Source organism: Zootoca vivipara, chromosome 2, assembly GCF_965207765.1.
Source record: "Zootoca vivipara chromosome 2, rZooViv2.hap1.1, whole genome shotgun sequence".
NCBI lineage: Eukaryota > Metazoa > Chordata > Lepidosauria > Squamata > Lacertidae > Zootoca > Zootoca vivipara.
In genome coordinates, this window is record NC_142584.1 from 40,607,421 (window position 1) to 40,629,594 (window position 22,174).

The 22,174-nt window shown below is 47.8% G+C and overlaps 1 protein-coding gene across 1 annotated transcript; it reads left to right on the top strand.

Moving 5' to 3' along the window:
• The first annotated feature begins 8,010 nt into the window (after window positions 1–8,010).
• On the top strand, window positions 8,011–16,301 carry SAMD1 (sterile alpha motif domain containing 1). Its single transcript, XM_035099281.3, has 5 exons — window positions 8,011–8,877; window positions 10,420–10,795; window positions 11,413–11,503; window positions 12,868–12,976; window positions 14,149–16,301. The coding sequence occupies exons 1-5, from the start codon at window positions 8,152–8,154 to the stop codon at window positions 14,305–14,307; spliced, it is 1,461 nt and encodes a 486-aa protein (XP_034955172.1). The 5' UTR covers window positions 8,011–8,151; the 3' UTR covers window positions 14,308–16,301.
• Window positions 16,302–22,174: the final 5,873 nt, after the last annotated feature.

The following is a 22,174-nucleotide window of genomic DNA, read 5'->3' on the forward strand; positions in this document are numbered from 1 at the left end:
TGCTAGCATCTTAAAGATGGAAAGTTAAGATTATCAAATAGCTGTGAAAATGGGATCATGTGTCTGTTACCTCAAGTTTACATCAGCATTCCACAATTGCTAGATTCACTGAACCTGTGTGTGTGTGTAAAATTTGCCGTAGAACGTTGATATTTATAGAAAGCTCCTACCCTGCTGATTACAAAAGAACACACTATTGGTTTGTATATGAAATAAATGTCACATGTCGAGTTACGTAATGAACTATAGTGTTGTACAAAGTCTCCTAGTGCAAAATCCATTCATTCAAGGCCATTGAAAGTTGGGCAGACAAAATAGAAAGCACTTTAATGGTACACAGATGTTCCTGTTCTTGTAAGAGATCAACCATTATCAACACAGTCTATGAGAAAACTAATTGTATTAATCACCAGAGGTACAACTATATTGCAAGGTCTCTGGACATTTGTGTTTTGCTTTTGGGGTCTCTGCTTATGCTCATAGTTGAAGGACTTTTTCAACAAGATATATGGCAACTGTAGTTGGCTATGATGTCACTCTTTTCCTTAATCTAAATTTTGCTTTTTCTATGTACCGTACATATTTTCAGGCTTGGCTTGAAAAAGTGACAGTCTACCAATAACTTGTGGCACATTGCAAACTAACTTATTTGTGTTACATTAGCTAGCTAGGATGCTAGAGCAGTTTTTCATGCTGCTACAAGACTCCTTTGCTGCTACAAGACACTTTTCTAGTTCGACTGAAGTTGGCTTCTAAAGATATGCCTGCTCAAGTGAAGTGATAGAATGAGGTGCACTGGAAAACTAGGGTGAACTGTTCTTTAAGTGAATGGGTCATTCTGAGAATAACAAGCATTAGGGACTGAACAGCAAAGGGATGCAACTTGATTTGAAGCATGCTAGCTGCTTTCCCAGTTCATATAGAGGTAAGACTTCTTGGAGATGAAAAAAGCTATGAGATCCTTTTTGGTTCCTTTTTAAAAATTTCTTAGCTAAACCCAGAGACACTGTAGTTTGTTCACTCCACCTTCCCCCAATGTTGACGACAGTTTGAAAGAGGAATTCCACTTTCACCTCCAGTTAATAGCTGTGGTATTACTTTCAAAAACTGCAAAATCTTTTTGACGGGAGATGGCAGTGGGACAAAAATGTGTGTGTGGAAACTGAAGCCCCTCAAACCACTTTTCTCTCAAACGTACCTCTCTCTCTCTTAAATTGCCTTCTGATACCCTATCTGGTCCCCACTGTTTGAGCACTTTTTTCTCTTCATGATGTGGTCAGGCAAGGAGGCCACATCTGGTGATGAGCAAAGTCTTGCTCAGGAGGGTAGCACAGTGACTCCCAGTGTTCTGAAGCTAACAGGGTGCAGAAGTTGTAGGCCAGTGAGCCTGCCTACAGTTCTTGCAGCTTCTTGGAACTGTCTGACACCATGCAGCCTCTCAATAGGTCCACATACAACTCGTGGCTGCTATGCAAGAAAGTTGGTACAAAAGACACTATAACACTAGAGAATGTTGAAAACCCAGAAGCACAGTTAAATCTCTCAAACACAGGCTTGTTAACGCATCTTGCCCCTAAGACAAAGGTGAGAGCTGTTTCCTAGTCCTGCTGGATCTCTCAGCGGCTTTTCACACCATCGACCATAACATCCTTCTGGACCGTCTAGAGGGCATGGGAGCTGGGGGCACTGTCATACAGTGGTTCCGCTCCTTCCTCCTGGACTGTGTTCAGAAAGTGGTGGGGGGGGATGAGTGTTCAGACCCCTGGGCTCTCACTTGTGGGGTGCCTCAGGGTTCTGTCCTCTCCCCCATGCTTTTTAACATCTACATGCAGCCGCTGGGAGAGATCATCAGGGGGGTTGGGCTGGGTGTTCATCAGTATGCGGATGATACCCAGCTCTACCTCTCTTTCAATTCAGAACCAGTGAAGGCGGTGAAGGTCCTATGTGAGTGCCTGGAGGCGGTTGGAGGATGGATGGCGGCTAACAGATTGAGATTGAATCCTGACAAGACAGAAGTACTGTTTGTGGGAGACAGGAGGCGGGCAGGTGTGGAGGATTCCCTGATCCTGAATGGGGTAACTGTGCCCCTGAAGGACCAGGTGCACAGCCTGGGAGTCATTTTGGACTCACAGCTGTCCATGGAAGCGCAGGTCAATTCTGTGTCCAGGACAGCTGTTTATCAGCTCCATCTGGTACGCAGGCTGAGACCCTACCTGCCCAGGACTGTCTCGCCAGAGTGGTACATGCTCTAGTTATTTCTCGCTTGGACTACTGCAATGCGCTCTATGTGGGGCTACCTTTGAAGGTGACCCGGAAACTAATCCAGAATGCGGCAGCTAGACTGGTGACTGGGAGCAGCCGCCGAGACCACATAACACCGGTCCTGAAAGACCTACATTGGCTCCCAGTATGTTTCCAAGCACAATTCAAAGTGTTGGTGCTGACCTTTAAAGCCCTAAACGGCCTCGGTCCAGTATACCTGAAGGAGCGTCTCCTCCCCCATCGTTCTGCCCGGACACTGAGGTCCAGCGCCGAGGGCCTTCCAGCGGTTCCCTCGCTACAAGAAGCCAAGTTACAGGGAACCAGGCAGAGGGCCTTCTCAGTAGTGGCACCCACCCTGTGGAATGCCCTCCCACCAGAGGTCAAAGAAAACAACAATTACCAGACCTTTGGAAGGCATCTCAAGGTAGCCCTGTTTAGGGAAGCTTTTAATGTTTGATGGATTTCTGTATTTTAATATTTTGTTGGAAGCCGCCCAGAGTGGCTGGGGGAACCCGGCCAGATGGGCGGGGTTGTTGTTGTTTAGTCGTTTAGTCGTGTCCGACTCTTCGTGACCCCATGGACCATAGCACGCCAGGCACTCCTGTCTTCCACTGCCTCCCGTAGTTTGGTCAAACTCATGTTCGTAGCTTCGAGAACACTGTCCAACCATCTTGTCCTCTGTCGTCCCCTTCTCCTAGTGCCCTCAATCTTTCCCAACATCAGGGTCTTTTCCAAGGATTCTTCTCTTCTCATGAGGTGGCCAAAGTATTGGAGCCTCAGCTTCACGATCTGTCCTTCCAGGGAGCACTCAGGGCTGATTTCCTTAAGAATGGATAGGTTTGATCTTCTAGCAGTCCATGGGACTCTCAAGAGTCTCCTCCAGCACCATAATTCAAAAGCATCAATTCTTCGGCGATCAGCCTTCTTTATGGTCCAGCTCTCACTTCCATACATCACTACTGGGAAAACCATAGCTTTAACTATACGGACCTTTGTCGGCAAGGTGATGTCTCTGCTTTTTAAGATGCTGTCTAGGTTTGTCATTGCTTTTCTCCCAAGAAGCAGGCGTCTTTTAATTTCGTGACTGCTGTCACCATCTGCAGTGATCAAGGAGCCCAAGAAAGTAAAATCTCTCACTGCCTCCATTTCTTCCCCTTCTATTTGCCAGGAGGTGATGGGACCAGTGGCCATGATCTTGGTTTTTTTGATGTTGAGCTTCAGACCATATTTTGCGCTCTCCTCTTTCACCCTCATTAAAAGGTTCTTTAATTCCTCCTCACTTTCTGCCATCAAGGTTGTGTCATCTGCATATCTGAGGTTGTTGATATTTCTTCCGGCAATCTTAATTCCTGCTTGGGGCGGGGTATAAATAAATTATTATTATTATTATTATTATTATTATTATTATTATTATTATTAAAGGAATCATACCCCAATTTCAATGTATCAACTGTTTAGGCATCTTCAAGTTGGATTAATCTGTGTGTGTGTGTTTGTGTGTGTCTAGTCTTCAGGCCATTTGACTTGCATAATATCCTTTTTACATAGGATTTAGATGACTGATGTGTATAGATGTTTGAAAGTTGTATACTCAAGAGGAATGCTACATTTGATGCCTGGAAACCTTGCATTTGCTTGCCAGCAAATACTGGAATTCTTGAACCTTGGTGTTTTAAGGAAAACCACAAATGAGAGATGTTAAGAGTAACAAAAATGCTACTGCAATTTTTCAAGGCGGTTGCTCTTGAAATCTCTCTGGAGGGCACAAATGCTTCGGTTTGGAAAAGATAATTCATTTGACATACTGGGAGTTTTAAAGTAAAACAAGTGGACTGGTAGTTTCAAAACATACTGAAAGCTACAGTGCTTTATTCACACCTCTGGAAGGGAGGAGGGCTTGAAAAAGAGATGGCATGAAGGCAGTTCATTCCTGACCACTTCCTCTCACTGACTCAGCTTGTGAACATGGGCATATTGCTTCCCTTTCCAGTGCCTCTTTCCCATCAGTAATGGGGGTGGATCAAAGCCACTGCTTCCCACAGTCTACATCACTGCTAAATTGTGTTACCTGTGCCATAACTGGAAAAACTATGATTTGAGGTGGACTGGAAATTCTCACAGGATTAGCATTGGGGAAAGAATTGAGTTAAATGGGTGCAGCCTAAGAAGACACAAAACCCTGTTATTCTGCCCTAATTGCAGTATGTGGGAACTGGGAATATAACTCATGAAAGCTACCCACTTGATCTTAGCATATCCTTATCAGCTGTCTGCCCTCAATTTATAGAAGTAGTCTATAGCGCAATGTTAAAACTAATGGTAACTTAGCATGGCTGCTCAATTTATACTATCCATTTTGCTTTTTGGGCCATAGAAAGTTACCTGATTCTGAATCAGATCATTGGTCTATCCAGCTTAGTACTGTCTGCACTGGCTGGCAGTGGCTCTCCAGGATTTTTGATGAAAGGTTTTTCCCCCAGTCCTACCTTGAGCCACCAAAGATTGCATCTGGGACCTACATACAAAGCAGATGCTTTTGTTCTCCCCCAAAATCAACAAGGAAGGGATTCTGTTCTGTAGGATCCCTTATTCACTTTCCCCTTCTTGCTCCTGCCCCAGGCATAAAGTAGATCACTACTGTATTTCTCTTATGATGGGCAGTGTACTGCAGGAACTCATCTGCTATATAGTTCAGTAGGTTGCTGCACTCTGCATAGACATTCAACGCATCTCTCACCGAGAACCGAGCCTGCTCCTATTTACGTAGCTTCTATATTCTAATTCTTGGTCATGCTATTGCAATGTATTGTTGGAAATATATATAGAAGTTGGAGCTGCAACAATATGATGCAGTGCTGAGTGCTGCTATTAAAGATTCCAACCACTCCCTCCCTCAAACCAGTTAGTCAGTCTCTGACTCCTGAGCATGCTGTTCTCATTGGTCTGCTTTGAGATTTCCTTCCACTAGGTTTTTTATTTTATTTTTTGGTATTGCTACAAATCCTGGGGTTCCCCTATGCCTGGTAGTAGCTCCCCTTTTGCGCAAGGGCCTACAGCTTGAAAAGTGGAGCAGCATCTGCGTACACATTTTGCAGCACTGCCCTTCCTCTGCAAGCTAGCACTACCCAAGGGGTGGTGGCAGCTTAGCCGCAGAGTGACTGTGATGTAGATTGGTCTAGCTTGGTCAGGGCTTGAGTAATTAACAGGTAGAGAATTAACACTGACTTCAACCAGACATAGCTTAAGTTGGTGGTGCTGATCATAGAATCACAGAGTTGGAAGAGACCACAAGGGCCATCCAGTCCAACCCCCTGCCAAGCAGGAAACGCCATCAAAGCATTCCTGACAGATGGCTGTCAAGCCTCCGCTTAAAGACCTCCAAAGAAGGAGACTCCACCACACTCCTTGGCAGCAAATTCCACTGTCGAACAGCTCTTACTGTCAGGAAGTTCTTCCTAATGTTTAGGTGGAATCTTCTTTCTTGTAACTTGAATCCATTGCTCTGTGTCCGCTTCTCTGGAGCAGCAGAAAACAACCTTTCACCCTCTTCTATATGACATCATTTTATATATTTGAACATGGCTATCATATCACCCCTTAACCTTCTCTTCTCCAGGCTAAACATACCCAGCTCCCTAAACCGTTCCTCATAAGGCATTGTTTCCAGGCCTTTGACCATTTTGGTTGCCCTCCTCTGGCCACGTTCCAGCCTGTCAGTATCCTTCTTAAACTGTGGTGTCCAGAACTGGACACAGTATTCCAGGTGAGGTTTGACTAGAGCGGAATACAGTGGTATTATTACTTCCCTTGATCTTGACCAGGCATCCCCAAACTGTGGCCCTCCAGATGTTTTGGCCTACAACTCCCATTATCCCTAGCTAACGGGACCAGTGGTCGGGGAAGATGGGAATTGTAGTCCAAAACATCTGGAGGGCCGAAGTTTGGGGATGCCTAATCTAGATGTTATACTCCTATTAATGCAGCCCAGAATTGCATTGGCTTTTTTAGCTGCTGCATTTTAGCTGTTGACTCATGTCAAGTTTGTGGTCTACCAAGACTCCTAGATCCTTTTCACATGTACTGCTCTCAAGCCAGGTGTCACCCATCCTGTATTTGTGCCTTACATTTTTTTTTTTTTTGCCCAAGTGTAGTACTTTACATTTCTCCCTGTTAAAATTCATCTTGTTTGCTTTGGCCCAGTTGTCTAATCTGTTAAGGTCATTTTGAAGTGTGATCCTGTCCTCTGGGGTATTAGCCACCCCTCCCAATTTGGTGTCATCTGCAAACTTGCTCAGGATGCCCTCAAGCCCATCATCCAAGTCATTGATAAAGATGTTGAATAAGACTGGGCCCTGCTGACTTTTACGTGAACGATAACTACCACACTGTATTTACTATGGATATGCTTTAGTGCAGCTCGTCTTCACAAATAAATGAAGAGATATCTGTGTGGTGTGCTAGCCTTTGGCATCTTGTGAAAATTTCACAGCCCATCAGTACAGAGAAAATATACTCAAGGCCTCAGTCACTCTACTGCAGATTTCCTGTCTCCTCTCTTTGAAATTCAATAGTCAATATATTCCTAGCATTGCTTAGATTCTGACTTCTGGGGTTGCGGGGCGGGGGGGGCGGGGCAGGAATCCAACTGTTACAATTAATTGCTTAACCATATTAGAAACAGGTACAAGCTTCCCCTTTCTGATCCTACTTATCCTCTTAAACTATGTTTTAGCAGCTTATGTTTTGTTATGTCATCACATCATAAACTCTGGGGTCCTGGCCAAAAAGAAGAGTACAGTAATCAAAATGCAACATATTGTGAAATCTAAGGGCCTCCTTTCTAACATTTCTAGATGTATGAGAACAAGAGTCGGAGGAGGGTACCCAAGACTGTGAGAGTTTACAGCAGGACATCCTAGTGTGACCAGAGGCCAACTGGTTGTGACAACTGCAAGAGTTCAGTTTAGTCTGACCTCTGTGTATTTACTTGGATGCAACTCTCACTATGCTCAGTGGAGCTTGCTTCTCTGAGCACAGAACTGAAACCTTAATGGTGTAGCCTAGGGCTGCAAAAGCAAATGTCATAGGAAGTGAAGGAGTGGTGGCTGGGAGGGACATTTTCCCTCTCTTTACAGCCGCCTTTAAAAAACACACAAAGAAAAACATAGAGGTTCTGATCTCCTTCCATATTTGAGCGCTCACATTTATCTGCTGTAGGCAGGAAAGGCAAGTGTACAGGGGCAGGCAGGACAAATCTTCAGCGATCAGGATTAAGCAAGGGCGTGGACGCTGACCGCCGTAGTTTTGAGTGAATAAACGGGGGCCTAGGAGGAGGTCAAATTCGTAAATTGAGCAAATGAAGAAGGGCGTTTGAGAGGAAAGCTAAGCGTTGCAGGCTGAGGGGGAAACTTCTATTCCACTTTCCGCTGAAATCCGCCGCTGAAACTCGTGCTGCTATAAATGGAACAGCCAGCGAGTTTTTTTTTTTTTTTGTTTTTTAAAGAATTATGTACTCGCCGGATTCCTGCTGTTGACTTCTGCCTGAGGCGGCCAGAGAGCGCCCTTTCCAGCCGGCGCGGCCGCTAAGGGGACGCTGCGAATTCTCCTGCTCCACCTTAAGCCGCCAAGTGTAGGGAGGCTACGGGAGGCAACAGCGCCTCCTTAAGCGGCTGCGGGTCCCGCTCGGGCGGTGGTGGAGGCGGCGGCGCGTGCGGCTGGGGGAAGGGGAGGGAGGAGCTCGCGCTGCCCGGACCAGCCCGCGCGCCGCCGCTTCCAGCAGCAGCAGCGCCTGCCGGGCGGAGGGTCTAGTTGGCGCCGCGCGGGCAAGAGCTGAGGCCAAGGCAGAGCGGCGCACGGGGGCAGCGAAGCCCCGGGGGAGGCGGCAACACCATGGCCGGGCCCCCGCCGCCGCCCCCGGGCCAGGAGGCGCCGCGCTACCAGGAGTGGATCTTGGACACCATCGACTCGCTGCGCTCGCGCAAGGCGCGCCCGGACCTGGAGCGCATCTGCCGCATGGTGCGCCGGCGGCACGGCCCGGAGCCGGAGCGCACCCGCGCCGAGCTGGAAAAGCTCATCCAGCAGCGCGCCGTGCTCCGCGTCAGCTACAAGGGAAGCATCTCGTACCGCAACGCTGCGCGGGTCCAGCCGCCTCGGCGAGGCGGAACGCCCGCCGCCAGCCCCGCGGCCCCGCAGCGGCCGGCCCGCACTTCCCCGCCCAGCGCTCCCGCCGCCGCCACCGCGACGCCCCGGTCCTCCCAGCGTGCAGCGCCTCGCGCGGAGCCAGCCGCGCCGCCGCCACCACCACCGCCGCAGCCGCCTCCTCCTCGTCGGACCGGCCGGGAGCGACCGCCGCCGCCGCCGCCTGCCCCCGCCCCGGAGGAGCCCTCCCCCGTCAGCCTGCGAGAGATTGTGCGCTACTTGGGCGGCGACGGCGCCGCGCCGGGGGGCGGCCGAGTGACTCGAGGCCGAGCGCAGGGGCTGCTCCAAGAGGAGCGGCTGGAGAGGACCCGCTTGGGTGGCGGCGGGGGCGGCGGCAGCGGCAACAGCGTCGCCTTGCCCAGGGCGGAGAGAGGCGCGCAGGCCCGGGCGCCCAGCGCCAGGGCTTACAGGAACAAGGTGAGGGGCTGCCGCGGCGCGCGCGGGGGGATGGGGTGGGGTGGGAGGAGGGGGCGGGGCGGGGCGGCGGGGGCGCACGGGCTGAGAGGAACAGGTGAGCTCAGCTTCCCCAGGACGGAAACGGACCTAGCGGAGGAGTGCGCGCGCAGGGGGTGCCCGAACACTGGGCGCGGGGGGGGGGGGCGGGAGCGGAGGGGCGGGCGCCGGAGAGGAGCCGCTTTCGGGGAGGGCAGACGGCGCCCAGCCCCCCAAATGTTGTCAGCGGGCGCTCGCGCAGGTGTGCGTGTGTCTGGGAGGAAGAGTTATGGGCAGCGCCCAATCAAATCGCTTTGGCACGAGAGGGGGCGCCACGATTGGTGCCTGGGCTTCGACGGGGCGACATTCTCCCGTGCAGTTCCGAAGTATTGTGGGAAGGTGAGCGGAAAGGCCGCCGCTGGATGGCACAACTCCGCCTGGTCCGCGGGGAACTTGCGGGGCCGAGTTGGGGAGCGGGTAAGAACCACCCCCGGGCATGCGGAGGGGCTCCGCTCACCTGCGTGTGTGGCCCTCCGGAGACATTTGTGCGGCGTTGAGGATGCACGTTGGGCCCTGGACAGTGGCCCCTTCTCTGACCTCCCCCCCCCCGCCAAACTCAGGCCGTGCCAGGCTCCGTATAAACACAGAACAAAGAGTCAGTTTGTGCTTGACCTAAAGGGTTCTGTAACCTCCAATAAGGTCGAGAGGTGGTGGGAGTAGTAAGGCAGCGAATGCAAACGGGGAGCGGAGGGGGGAGCACAAAAGGAGAAATCATGTGGTGTTGGCCAGGAGGGTGACCAGCTCTGGAATGTAACCCAATCCAGTAAGGATCAGAGCAATTATCAAGGGTAGAATACAATTACAGTCCAGTAAAAAGAAGCCCCTTTTGGTTCTCTCTTTTTTTTGGCAAGTTTTCTGTTTCAAGGATGGCTAGGCAGATCCGCCCAACAAAGCCAAGTGGAGGGATGGTGTGGCTAAAATTTGATTCCATCTCTTCTTGGATTAGAATGCAGGTCCTGCTCGTGCTTCAAAGAGCCTCTGAGCATTTTGCGGTAGTATTTTGGAGGCCTTCACCTTTACAGAGACTAGCAGCACCACTGGTTCTAAGTACAGTACTGTAACTCATTTTGAACAAATAGGGGGAACTGAAGCAGGATTACAAGAAAGGGCTCTGAGTAAAATTACATAGTAACCTGGAAGTAGTTTGGGTTAGTTGTCAAAGTGTGCAAACCTGTGTATGTCTAGACAGAAGTAACAGCCACAGAGGTATGTGGTACTTAACTCCCAGGAAAGTTGGCATAGGATTTAGCAAAAGGCCAGAATCCCATACACCCTTAGCCTGACAGTAAGCACCATTAACAACAATTATGTGTAGGCCATACTGTAAAGTCAATAAAAGTGAAACAAGGAACTTGAGGCACCAACATTGAGTAAGCCTGGAGAGTTAGACACAGGGGTGATTAGTCTAGGGTGCTGTGGAAGCAGGGCCTGGATTTCTAAATATATGTATTCTTTTTATGTTTGCAGAAGGCAGGTGAGGTCAAAGGTGAAGAAGAAGAAGAAGAAGAGGAGGAAGAAGAGGATGAAGCCTCCACCATGTCTGAAGGTTCAGAGGTGGCACAAGATTATGAGGCCAGCAACTACAGCAGACCTGGGATAGGCCAGGTGAACGGGGACTGTAAGGACAGCAAGCATGGTGGGAAAGAGATCCCACCCAGCAGTGCCCTCACCAGAGACCTGCGCTCCCTCGAGGAGCAGCCCTTGAACAAAGGATCAGAGCGCCCCCACCATGAAGGAAATGAGCAATGTCATACAAAGGCCTCTTGGCCTGGAGAAAGTGCCTGTCACCATCTGGGGGGCAGCAAGAAAGATGGCAGCGCCTATCAGCAGCCAGACAGAGCAGGTATAGGGTATAGGGTGGTTGAGAGGGAGTGGCAGAGGGTGCGGGGGGGGGGAATAGTTGGCTAAGCTTGACTTTTCTTGGGAGATTCAGTCCCTAGAGCAGGCATCCCCAAACTTCGGCCCTCCAGATTCCCATCATCCCTGACCACTGGTCCTCTTAGCTAGGGATCATGGGAGTTGTAGGCCAAAACATCTGGAGGGTCACAGTTTGGGGATGCCTGCCCTAGAGGGACATAGCAAAAGATCCTAATGGAGGAACCATTGGAGATGGTGATGAGATTATTCCACAGGTTTTTCCAGTGTAAACAGACCCCTGGGGTCGTTGTGCAACTCACTATTGAGAATTATGCCTAGGAGCCCTAGGCCAGGTCAGTAGTGTTATGGGTGGATGAGGAGTGGGGGGTTGGATTGTAGGAAGGTGGCTTTGGCTCTCATGTGTTTGTGCCATGGGAATTAAAACTGGCTTCTCTCCCTCAAAAGGGCTCCAGGCACACACACACACACACACACACACACACGTACACACACTCATTCACCAGCTAGTTGGTGCTTTGTAAGAGAACTAGGCCCATTCCCATTGGTGTGTTTTTTTCTCTCCCCCCCCTCACTTTCTCCCAGTGTCACCAGCTGTTGCAGGTACTGAGCCCTCTGTGCCCTCATCCCCTGGGAGACCTGGCATCCAGGCAGATGGGAGACCCTTCAGCTGCACGTAAGTTTTGAGTGGGCACCGAAAACCCTTTTGTTTAATGACAGCTAGTTCACCTATGGCCCCCTGTAAGGAGAGAACACTTGAGTCCCTGCCATCAGTGCCACCACCTATTTAAGGGAATCTAGAAAAGGAACAGACAAGACTTATTCAGCAGTGAGTAAAGGTTGACTGCATCTAGAAGGGCTTTCATCTGGGTAAGCTTGCCCCTCATTCTACCCTGGTGCTTCTGGAAATGAGGGAGGAGCTGTAGCTGCTGCCTCACCCCAGCTGGTTCTTAAGAGAAGGAGCAGCAGCAGCACTCAGCTTTTGCACACACTGGGAAATGAAGCTGCTGTCAGAGTGAATGAAGGGCTGCTGCCCAAGGTGGGTCTTATGCCATATTGGTGCCTCTCAATGGGGGCCTTCCATTCCTGTTTCCTAGGATAGGCTTCCTGTTAGCCTGGCCTCTGTCATCCATGTTCTGGGAACCTCCAAGATAGACTGTTGGAATGCACTGTCTATAGAGCTGCCTTGGGAAACTGTTCAGAAGTTGCAGTTTGTATAGAATGCAGCTACTTGATTGCTGCCTGGGACTGGGTGTTAGGATCATGTTTTACCTGTGCCACACTGGCTTCCATTCCATTAGTGCAGGGGTGCCCAAACTTTTTTCAAAGAGGGCCAGATTTGATGAAGTGAACATGCATGAGGGCCGACCAAAGTTGTTGAGCTTTTAGGCTTTTACCCCAGGACATATACTGCCATGGGGGCCAGATTAAGTCAACCGGCAGGCTGGATTAGGCCCCCAAAATGGACTTTGGACATGCCTGTATTGTTCAAAGGGAACTTGAAGGGCCACCTGTCTCCGGATATGCCTCGCTGACTGAGGTGAGGTGGGTGGCAACCAGAGAAATGTGATTCCAAGTGATGGAATATCTTCTGCCCAAAGATGTTTCCCTGACAAGATGCAATTCTTCCTTTTAGCTCCAAGCAGGTGTCTTTTTTTTTAACCCAAGCTTCTGAGATGAAGTTAATGAGGATGAGGATGATAAGTTCTTGCTCTCTGTCATTTTGTGGCATTTGACTTACTTTATTATTCACATTTTGTTTTATTCTTGTAACCCCTCCCCTTCCCGCAATATATTTGAAGGGTGGTTTAAAAATACACATAAGAAATTACTGGGGTGGGATGGCCCCGTACAGAAAAAACTAGTCTCTTGCTCAAGTTGGGTTCTTTTTATGATCTACCACCCCCTGCCTATTCTGGATCCATGCATGCACCCTCTTCTGTTTAACTCCTGGTGAGAAGTCCCCTTCTCATTGCGGAGCAGGAGGCCATTGGATGTCTGGGGTCTGAATTCTCTTTTCTCTCTCTCTCCTCCTCGTAGCTCAGTGAAGGAGAAGCCTTCTGACCCAGTGGAGTGGACTGTGAGTGATGTTGTGGATTATTTCACAGAAGCTGGTTTTGCTGAGCAAGCATCTGCCTTTCAAGAACAGGTGAGACTTGGGATACCAAGTGAAAGATTTGGGGATTAATGCTCAAGCTGAACTCTTAGCGAAATAGAAGGCCCTGAATGGGACTGGCACTGAATGTTTAACAGGGTAGGGATTGGCATGTGTGCACGCTCGGTTCCTAGTTGCTTAGGGGCTCTTTGTCAAATGTAAAACACGAACCAGGGTGCATATGATTGTACATCAAAGCAGCAGTCACCATGGGGTTTTCTTGTGTGCTAAAAAACCTGCCTTGCAAATAATAGAAGTGCTCGCTAATGATTAGAGATCTGTTTCATTGCCACTCCACCCCAACCCCCCACCAGTGCTTCTGACTGGCTATTCACTTAAGGAAAAAGAAAGTTACTAGAGCTCAGCAATCCTATTTTAATGTGTGTTTATGTTCCTAGGAAGCATCCAGAGTGTTATCCCACGTACATCTTCCCTATCCCTCTCTGCCTGTTGCATCATGGGCCTCTTTCCCTTAGTATGGATTTGGCTCCTTCAGCCCTCTCTCCTCTTGTAATCAAGGCTCTCTGCCTGGCCCAATTACAGCTGTCAATGGCACCAACCAAGGCCAAAGTCAGGCTTCCCTCTCCAGGCCTCTGCACCTAGAAGCATCCCGCCTTGTCATCTGGATGCTGTCTATGGGCACCTCCGCCTTTGAGCCAGCCTTCCATAGGCCCCACGGCGACCTAAGCTCAACAGAGAGGTGTTGTCATGCTTCCTATGCGCTGTGTTCAGATAGAAAAGACTGAAAAATACTCTTGTGACTATTTCAAAATACGAAATTTTGCCTAGAATGGGCATTTCCTGGTGACTTGTGTTGGAGGCCTAATGGGTGTTAAACCAGTGGCATGAATCGTAATTGATAATGCTTAAATATGTGTTAAAAGGATGGGAAAGGACTACGGATTCAAGATAGGCAAAAAAATGTGCATAAATTCAAGGTGCAATCATATCCATTCCTCAACCTGGAAGCTCGTCTAGATTTATAGAACACTTTCCTTCTTCCCTCCAGTTCACTGAGGAGGGAGATTCCTTCTTAATATAGACCTATGCTATTGCTTTCTTAAAAGAAGTGTGTGGGGGGAAGATCTATATTCCATCTCTTACTGGGGGGAATTCCTGTGCCCTAAATGCCCTGATGTTTTGTCCCTCTGTTGCTCCCACTGCAGGAGATCGATGGGAAGTCTCTTCTGCTGATGCAGCGCACCGATGTCCTGACCGGCCTATCCATCCGCCTGGGGCCTGCTCTCAAAATCTACGAGTACCACATCAAGGTGCTGCAGCAGTGCCACTTCGAGGAGGACGAGGGCGACTCCTTCATGGGCTGAGGACGGGCGCAGCTCGCGAAGGGTGTGGAGAGCTTGGGTGGGGAGAAGTGAACAGGGACTCTGCCAACCGCTACTGTCTCAAGTCATTTCAGCCTTTCTCTGCCTCCATGAAAACAAAGAGAAGCAGCTGTGAAGGGAAGAAGGACTTTGGCCAGATTTTTGTGAAAAGGGTGGGGAGGACAGAAATGAAGATCCAGGCTTTGCGGCTTCTCTACCCTGATTGTCCAGAGATAGGAAAGACTGGGAGGGAGGGCTGCAAAACAAATCCCATCCTTCTCCCAACCTGTCTGTGTTACTTACCCCAGCATTTTACTTACCATAGTGCATTGTCTGTTCTTGGGAAAGGGTGGAAAGATGTGGTTTTTGTTCCTCTTCCCAGCCGCAGTATAATTGAGATAATTTGTGCTTCAGCACCCCCCCTTCCCCTTCACCACCACCACCACAACAGCAACCACAGTAGCACTTGATGGTCCTACCTGCTCCCCTCCCTTTGTTGCTGTTCTCAAGAAGACAAAGATGGAGCCTGCTGGAGGTGTCAAGAAGTTTTAATCAAATATCTTTTTATTCTCTTTTCTGTTTGGGTAGGCTTTTCTTCCAGTTTTCATGGTCATTGCCCAGAGTCAACTGCTTTTTATTATTTCTTTCTTCCCATTTTTTAAAAAATATAAATATTTAAACTGGAAAAAAACCAATTGGTTTAGTATTCCCAGACTTGTTAGCCTTCTGGAAAGGGGTATTGGATCACCTAAAATGAACATGTGTCTAAAGGACAAAAGTGTGTGTAAAAAGAGGTGGAAGTCCTGAGTTCTGCTCTCTTTTTCTCTCCTTTTTTTATTTGAGGGTGGTGGTGTCACCTAGTGGTGTTGCTGATCGGTTTATGGGATGTATTCTGACTAGTCCAGGGATGGGAGCAGAACTCTGGAGTTCTGGCTCAATTTTCAATGCTATAATCAACTGGGGTAAAAAGTGTGATAACATTTGCACCATCACCAGGAGGTCTAAAATGAAACACTTAGGGTTTAGGGAAGGTCTCTTTGTGGCGGCAGAGCGACGGCAGAGGCAGATGACTCGTTGTCTGTGTATATTCACAACCAGGTAGCTTAGCTGGTGCTCCTATAGCAGATAAAATAAGTGGAGCAAACACTTTGGGGACTGAAAAGGGCGAGGAAAAGAAATGGTCCTTAGCCCTGTTCTTAGTTACGAAAAATGGGGTGGTGGTTTTTGTTGCCTTAAGAAAGGATTTCCTCTTGTTAAAGCAGGCCAAGCCCGCAAAGGTAGACTGTAACAGCAAGAGGAGGTGGTAAAAAAGACTACAGTGAAATTGGCTCTTTGTGCACACCAAATGGAGAGGATCTAGCTATGGCACACAACACAAAATCTGAGCTTTCTTGGTGATTTTTCAGGGCACACCTCTTGAGTACCCCAGTTGCTTAGTAAGTATCTGTTTCACAAAACAGTTTGAAACTTGCTTCACTGTCACGGCTTTCTGTAAAGAACTGTAGGGATGAAAACTTTTTGGTGAGGCTGCTGAGAACTCTTTTGTAGTATCTTAGACCCTTTTACAGAACAACAGTTCCTAGAATTTGTTGTTTTAGAACCGTGGCAGATGAGGTTTGAAACTGGTTTAAATTTGGAATGTAGACAGGCCCTTAGTACAGTTTCAGGATCAGTGGGTAGACAGTAACTACCCTGTTTAGTTGTGACTCAGAAACAGAGAAGCGTACGTAGCTCAAGACACAACCCAACATGCATGCCTAGAGGAATGTACAGCTAGACAGGAGCACACTGAATTTATGTTCTCGATATTTTATTTGGAACCATGAGGGCTAGAAACCTATTGTTTGAACTTTGAAAGCAGAGGTTCTCAATGTCGTAGCACAAAAGTGCCTCAGGGGCTTACATACCGGCTGCATGTTGCCCCCTATTGCACTAGACCCTACTATTTTGTCCAGAGCTGGGAATAAAAAAAAAGAAAGATGATTTTTGGGTTCTAATATGTATTCTGTTTATTGGCCACCAATAAGAGCTGCCATAGGCGGTGAAATTCTTTAGGAACCAATTTAGATGACTCAACAGTGGGAGTGATTTTTCCAACTTTTCGTGCTGTCCTTTTGGGAACAGAGTAGGGCTACAGAATTGGGCTGCTCGTTTACTTCATTGTTATTGACACTGGCAAGGGTGGAAAGAGGAGAGGACATTAATAATCCACAGTGGAAAGGTGTAGATTAGAGTGGACAAAGCCAAGCAAGGCTGTTCCAGTGCAGTTTTTTGAAAATTCCTCTATGAGGCTTCGATGGGACAAGGTTGTGTTGCCTGTCAGTGCAGAGGGTAGTTCAAATAAGAGACAAGATGGAAAGTGGCTTCAGGATACTACATTCCTAGATATACTATAGTACAGTTTAAGGGCTGGTAATACATGACCATGTGCTGATGAAAACACAAATAGGGTGTTGGCTGGTTGTGTGGTTTTTAAAAACAAACAAACAGATTTGCGCTTTGGGATCTAGGCTTGAGCTGGATGGCAATGGGCCCAGGTCGTAACATGCAGGTTTTGGAAATTTGTGCAGGGGAAATAGCCTTGGCTAAGGCTGTGCTGAGGTGTGAACCGGGAATGTCTTCACTAATTCAACATCTACAAAATCCAAAGGCGAAGTTTCCTTAGTAAAGGTGGACACAACATATTGCACAGTCTTTTATGTTGATCTAGGCTAATCTAGCGACCGGAAGTTAAACACTTAAAGGGCTAGGATTTATTTTGGACCATTCTAATGAGGAGAAATAGTATTTTAATACTACAGCTGGTCAAATACCCGGTAAGTGCTCCATCACTTTGGGTCAGACTCAGTTCCAACAAAGTTTCATCTCAACCTTTATTTGAAATCTAGTTTGGATGTGAAGCTGAAACCGAAGGTTTGGGATGGACTGGGCTGCGGAATCACGTGCACCCACTTCAATGCGAGACTTCACACCTGGCTCCCTCTACCTCAGAGCTTTCCAAACTTTTCATGTTGGCAACACACTTTTTAGACATGCATCATTTCGTGACACAGTAATTCAGTTTTGCTAGCAAACCAGAGGTTAAACTAACCCCTTTCCAGCACTGGGAAGAGAGCGGGGAGCATTTGCACGACACACTGACACATTAGGTGTCGCTACACAGAGTTTGGAAAGCTCTGCTCTACCTGAATTGAACACATAACAGTTACTTAACCTAGTCAGAGACTGAATCACAGACATTTCCCTAAACTTGCTTAAAATCCTAATTTCAATCATGGTGCAGGGGTGGTCTAGCACCCAATGTTGCTGCAGAAGCAATATGTCACAGGTGGCGAAAAGCGAATGGGGGTACAGGGAGTGGGAGATATTCTAGGGCAGGCATCCCCAAACTGCGGCCCTCCAGATGTTTTGGCCTACAACTCCCATGATCCCTAGCTAACAGGACCAGTGGTCGGGGAAGATGGGAATTGTAGTCCAAAACATCTGGAGGGGCAAAGTTTGGGGGTGCCTGTTCTAGGGCCATTTCACCAACTTGGCCTCTGGCAAAGTGGTCATTCCTCCAAATGCTGATCGGTGATGCCTTGGGTATATGGTTGAAATATCAAGGAAATGCTTGATATTTCATGGGCTTCTCCTTGGAAATGGTGATGCAATCCAAGCCCACATACCCACCTGAAAGAGAAGTGGACAGAGGATAATTAAGAAAATAATGCTTCTAACAGATTTTTGCAACTTTCCATGATTTCCCTCTGAATAAGTGATTGCGACTAGTATTTGCCGATGAACATGGGATGGAACTGTAACTTTGGGACTACAAGTGGCTGAGCTATAAGAATGTATGCCTCTGGATGTCCTGTGTTGTTTCCAAATGTGCTGCCTTGACTTAAAATGGATGGAGGACCTGTGGCCCCCCCAGAAGTTGGCTTTCCAGCCAGCATGGTCATGAATGATGGAAGCCGTAATGCAGCACCAGCATCTTAGGCTATACAGATGCTCTTACACTCTGAGGATCCTTAGGCTGCAGTTCTATACCTGCTTACCTTGGGATAAGCTCAGTCGAAGTGAGTAGAACCTACAGCTGAGTACAGGATTGTTAGCTACTTTCAGCACTATGTGGCATTTAAATTGAGATTAGCCCAAAAGCAGCTGGGTTGTCAACGATGAACATCACTACAGAACAGAAATTCATTCAGGACTGACATACTAGAGGTATCAATGTTTGTGGTGCTCACAGCCAGAAGTTGATCTTTTAAAACAATTACATGATGCTCCTGTTTAGCTGTACGAGTATTTAACCTCATGGCTGATGCTGGGAACTGATGCATTGTCCTGCAGCGTACACACACAAAAAGGCAACCAAAGCCATTAAGCATCTGAAATACTTTGAGGAAAGGCCAAATACTTGATGCTTTATAATTAAATGGAGGAGGGGAGGTATGAATTGTGTGTGTTGTGGCAAGAGTCCATCTCTTCCCTATGTACAGGCCATGCTTCCACCCTTACCAAACAGACCAAGGACAGATTTTTTTTATTAAAGAACTATGTCAGATAGCTGGTGGAAGGCTGTCGTATGATATGATGGCCACTGGCTCCAGTGCAGAGTCTTAGCACTAGCTGTTTGCCATTATAAACTAAATGGACACACCTGATTCAGAGGCAGGCTACCTCTGAGAGCCAGCTGGCAGTCTAGCCACTCTCAAAAACAGGATGCTGAAGTGGATGAACTCTTGGTCTGAGGCTGCGGAAGTCTTTATGTTCCTCATTCTGACTTCAATGTACCTCTGGGAGTAGATAATAAATTAGGATTGATTCCCCCCCCCCAAGATTTACAATGAAAGCAACAGCTCTGGCTGATAACTGTAAGGGAAGATTCTGCTTCAGTAAAAAATGCAGTGGAACCTCGGTTTATGAACACCTCGGTTTACGAATTTTCGGTTTACGATTTGGAACAGATTAATTCACTTTCCATTACTTTCAATGGGAAAGTTCGCTTCAGTTTATGAACAGACTTCCGGAACCAATTGTGTTCATAAACTGAGGTACCACTGTAGTAAAGAACTTTCAATTCCCATTGTGCTGATCCTTCATTGCTTTCAACTTGGTAGCAACTGTAGGGCGTTCCAGATTAAGTCAATGTCGAGTTCACAATTATTATTCCGTTCTTCCTGAGAAGTGGTTGCGTACTGCGCTTTGTGCTGGACTTCAGTAACATAACTGCATATTGAGAAGGGGAATGGGGTGAGGGAGGCTTTTCGTTTAAAGGACAATAACTCCTGGCTCCCATAAGAGGGTTTATTTGCTCAATCCACTATGCGTGCATCTGTTTATAAGATGCTGAACTGGACTTTTGGCATGGCAAGCAACCATAACAGACTCCTTGCCCAGGCAAAGCCTGTGTGTTTCTTGGAACAACAAAATTTGTGTGGGTCTTGGGAATGGCAAAAAATAAAATAGAACTAAGCCTGGGGGAAATCCTGCTATGACCTATTTTTTTTAGTGTAAGGTATAGAAGGTAAACGGCGTTTCCATGTGCTGCTCTGGTTTGCCAGAAGTGGCTTTGTCATGCTGGCCACATGACCTGGAAGCTGTACGCCGGCTCCCTCAGCCAATAATGCGAGATGAGCGCGCAACCCCAGTCGGTCACGACTGGACCTAATGGTCAGGGGTCCCTTTACCTTTTACCTTTACCTTATAGGGAGGGACCCAGGTGGCGCTGTGGTTAAACCACTGAGCCTAGGGCTTGCTGATCAGAAGGTTGGCGGTTCGAATCCCTGTGACGGGGTGAGCTCCCGTTGCTTGGTCCCAGCTCCTGCCAACCTAGCAGTTCGAAAGCACGTCAAAATGCAAGTAGATAAATAGGAACCGCTACAGCGGGAAGGTAAACGGCGTTTCCATGTGCTTCTCTGGTTTGCCAGAAGCGGCTTTGTCATGCTGGCCACATGACCTGGAAGCTATACGCCGGCTCCCTCGGCCAATAATGCGAGATGAGCGCGCAACCCCAGAGTCGGTCACGACTGGACCTAATGGTCAGGGGTCCCTTTACCTTTTACCTTTACCTTATAGGGGGCCCAGCTGCACAAATACAAATTATGGAAAGTAGGCTATGATAGACACTTTACAAATAGAGCTGCATACTTGGTATAGCATTTTTTAATTTTTTATAGTATTGGTTTGGATGTAGGTAGGTTGGAGAGAATCTGCACAGGAACTGAAGGGAAAAATATATGCTATGATGACACTTTTAAGACCGCTTAGTGTGCCATTCCAACAGGTCACTCAGAGCATACCCATTGGAATTAATGACTGTGACTAAGATTGGTTGATAAATTTCAATGGACGGGATTTACTTAACCAGCCCTTCAGCAGAAGCACCACGCAAGCTTCCCCTGCACACCATGCCACACCCAAAAATGGTTATTTTGGCAAGGTGTGTGTGCGCCCATCAGGAGGATGGGAGGAGAGGGAGATGATTCTATCCGAACAGCTGGAAGAGTGATGTTGACTTCAACCAAATATTTCCCGAGTAAAACTTCAAGTTATAAAGCCCGAGGTGCCACTTAAGTCATTGGGACTTAAAAGGGTAAACACACATCCCTTTACGTCATTTTACTACAGCAAATCATTCTGTGAACTACAACAGGAACAGTATAGTACTCTCTCTGCAGGATTTGCTTTATAAATCTCCTTTTGCTGTTGTGGTAAAAGCAAACAAGTAAGCAGCCACATGTCTTGCCCGTCCCAGGCCTGGACTGCTGCATTCTTTACCTTCCCAGTTATTGAGGTGCTGCTTCTCCAACACTCAACTTAGAAAAGTTAAGAGATGGCACAGCAAGTAGCAGGCTCTTATATAAAAGTCTCTCCTTTCAGTATGCAAACTGCAGCTGCACATGTCAACCAAGCTTTAAGGTACAGAGGCTAGAGGTGAAGGTGTTGGCCACTGTGTGCAGACTGCATCTTTTAAAGCCCATCTATATCCGTTTGATGACATAATAGACACAGCAGAACTATGCCAGCAGCTTCTACTTTGTAGTTTTACTTGAGCACACAGAAGAACCGGCCAACCATCATTAAAGGTAAAGGGACCCCTGACCATTAGGTCCAGTCGTGACCAACTTTGGGGTTGCGGTGCTCATTTCACGTTATTGGCCGAGGGAGCCAGCGTACAGCTTCCAGGTCATGTGGCCAGCATGACAAAGCCGCTTCTGGCGAACCAGAGCAGCACACAGAAACGCCGTTTACCTTCCCGCCGGAGTGGTACCTATTTATCTACTTGCACTGTGACATGCTTTCGAACTGCTCGGTTGGCAGGAGCAGGGACCGAGCAACGGGAGCTCACCCCGTCGCGGAGATTCAAACTGACGACCTTCTGATCAGCAAGCCCTAGGCTATGTGGTTTAACCCACAGCGCCACTCGCGTCCCATCATTACCAACAACCAATTTTGTTGTGGTTACAATAGTAGAGCGGTCCATTAACAGAAGGAAGATGCCACCTGTCCCATGCTTCATAAGAGTAGGCGAAGAGTAGAGCTAGCAGTTCAAATGGTTAAATCTCTTCTCCAGGCCTGAACTGGTACCTAATTAATTTTGAAGCAGGTTACACCCATCATGCAGCACCCCAAACTACTGTCCAGTATATGGAAGTCGTTTAACTGTACACAGCAAATGTAGAATTTGGAGCTGGATACAGGATTCAGGCCCAACATGGAACTATGCATTGCAGCATGTCATCTAAGGAACCAGCCTAGGAGCCAATATTATGGTGAAGCTGCTAGGGAAAGAGTTTTAGGGAAGATGAAGAAAGCAAGTCACCACAAGCGCAAAATTGTATTAGAACTGAAACCTATTTTGAGGAAATATATATATACTACA

Excerpts from the sequence above, each read along its gene's own strand:
- SAMD1 (XM_035099281.3), top strand. The coding sequence starts at position 8,152 with ATGGCCGGGCCCCCGCCGCCGCCCCCGGGCCAGGAGGCGCCGCGCTAC. Across the intron at positions 8,878-10,419 it reads CCAGGGCTTACAGGAACAAG|AAGGCAGGTGAGGTCAAAGG; the intron begins GTGAGGGGCTGC and ends TTATGTTTGCAG. Across the intron at positions 12,977-14,148 it reads CATCTGCCTTTCAAGAACAG|GAGATCGATGGGAAGTCTCT; the intron begins GTGAGACTTGGG and ends CTCCCACTGCAG.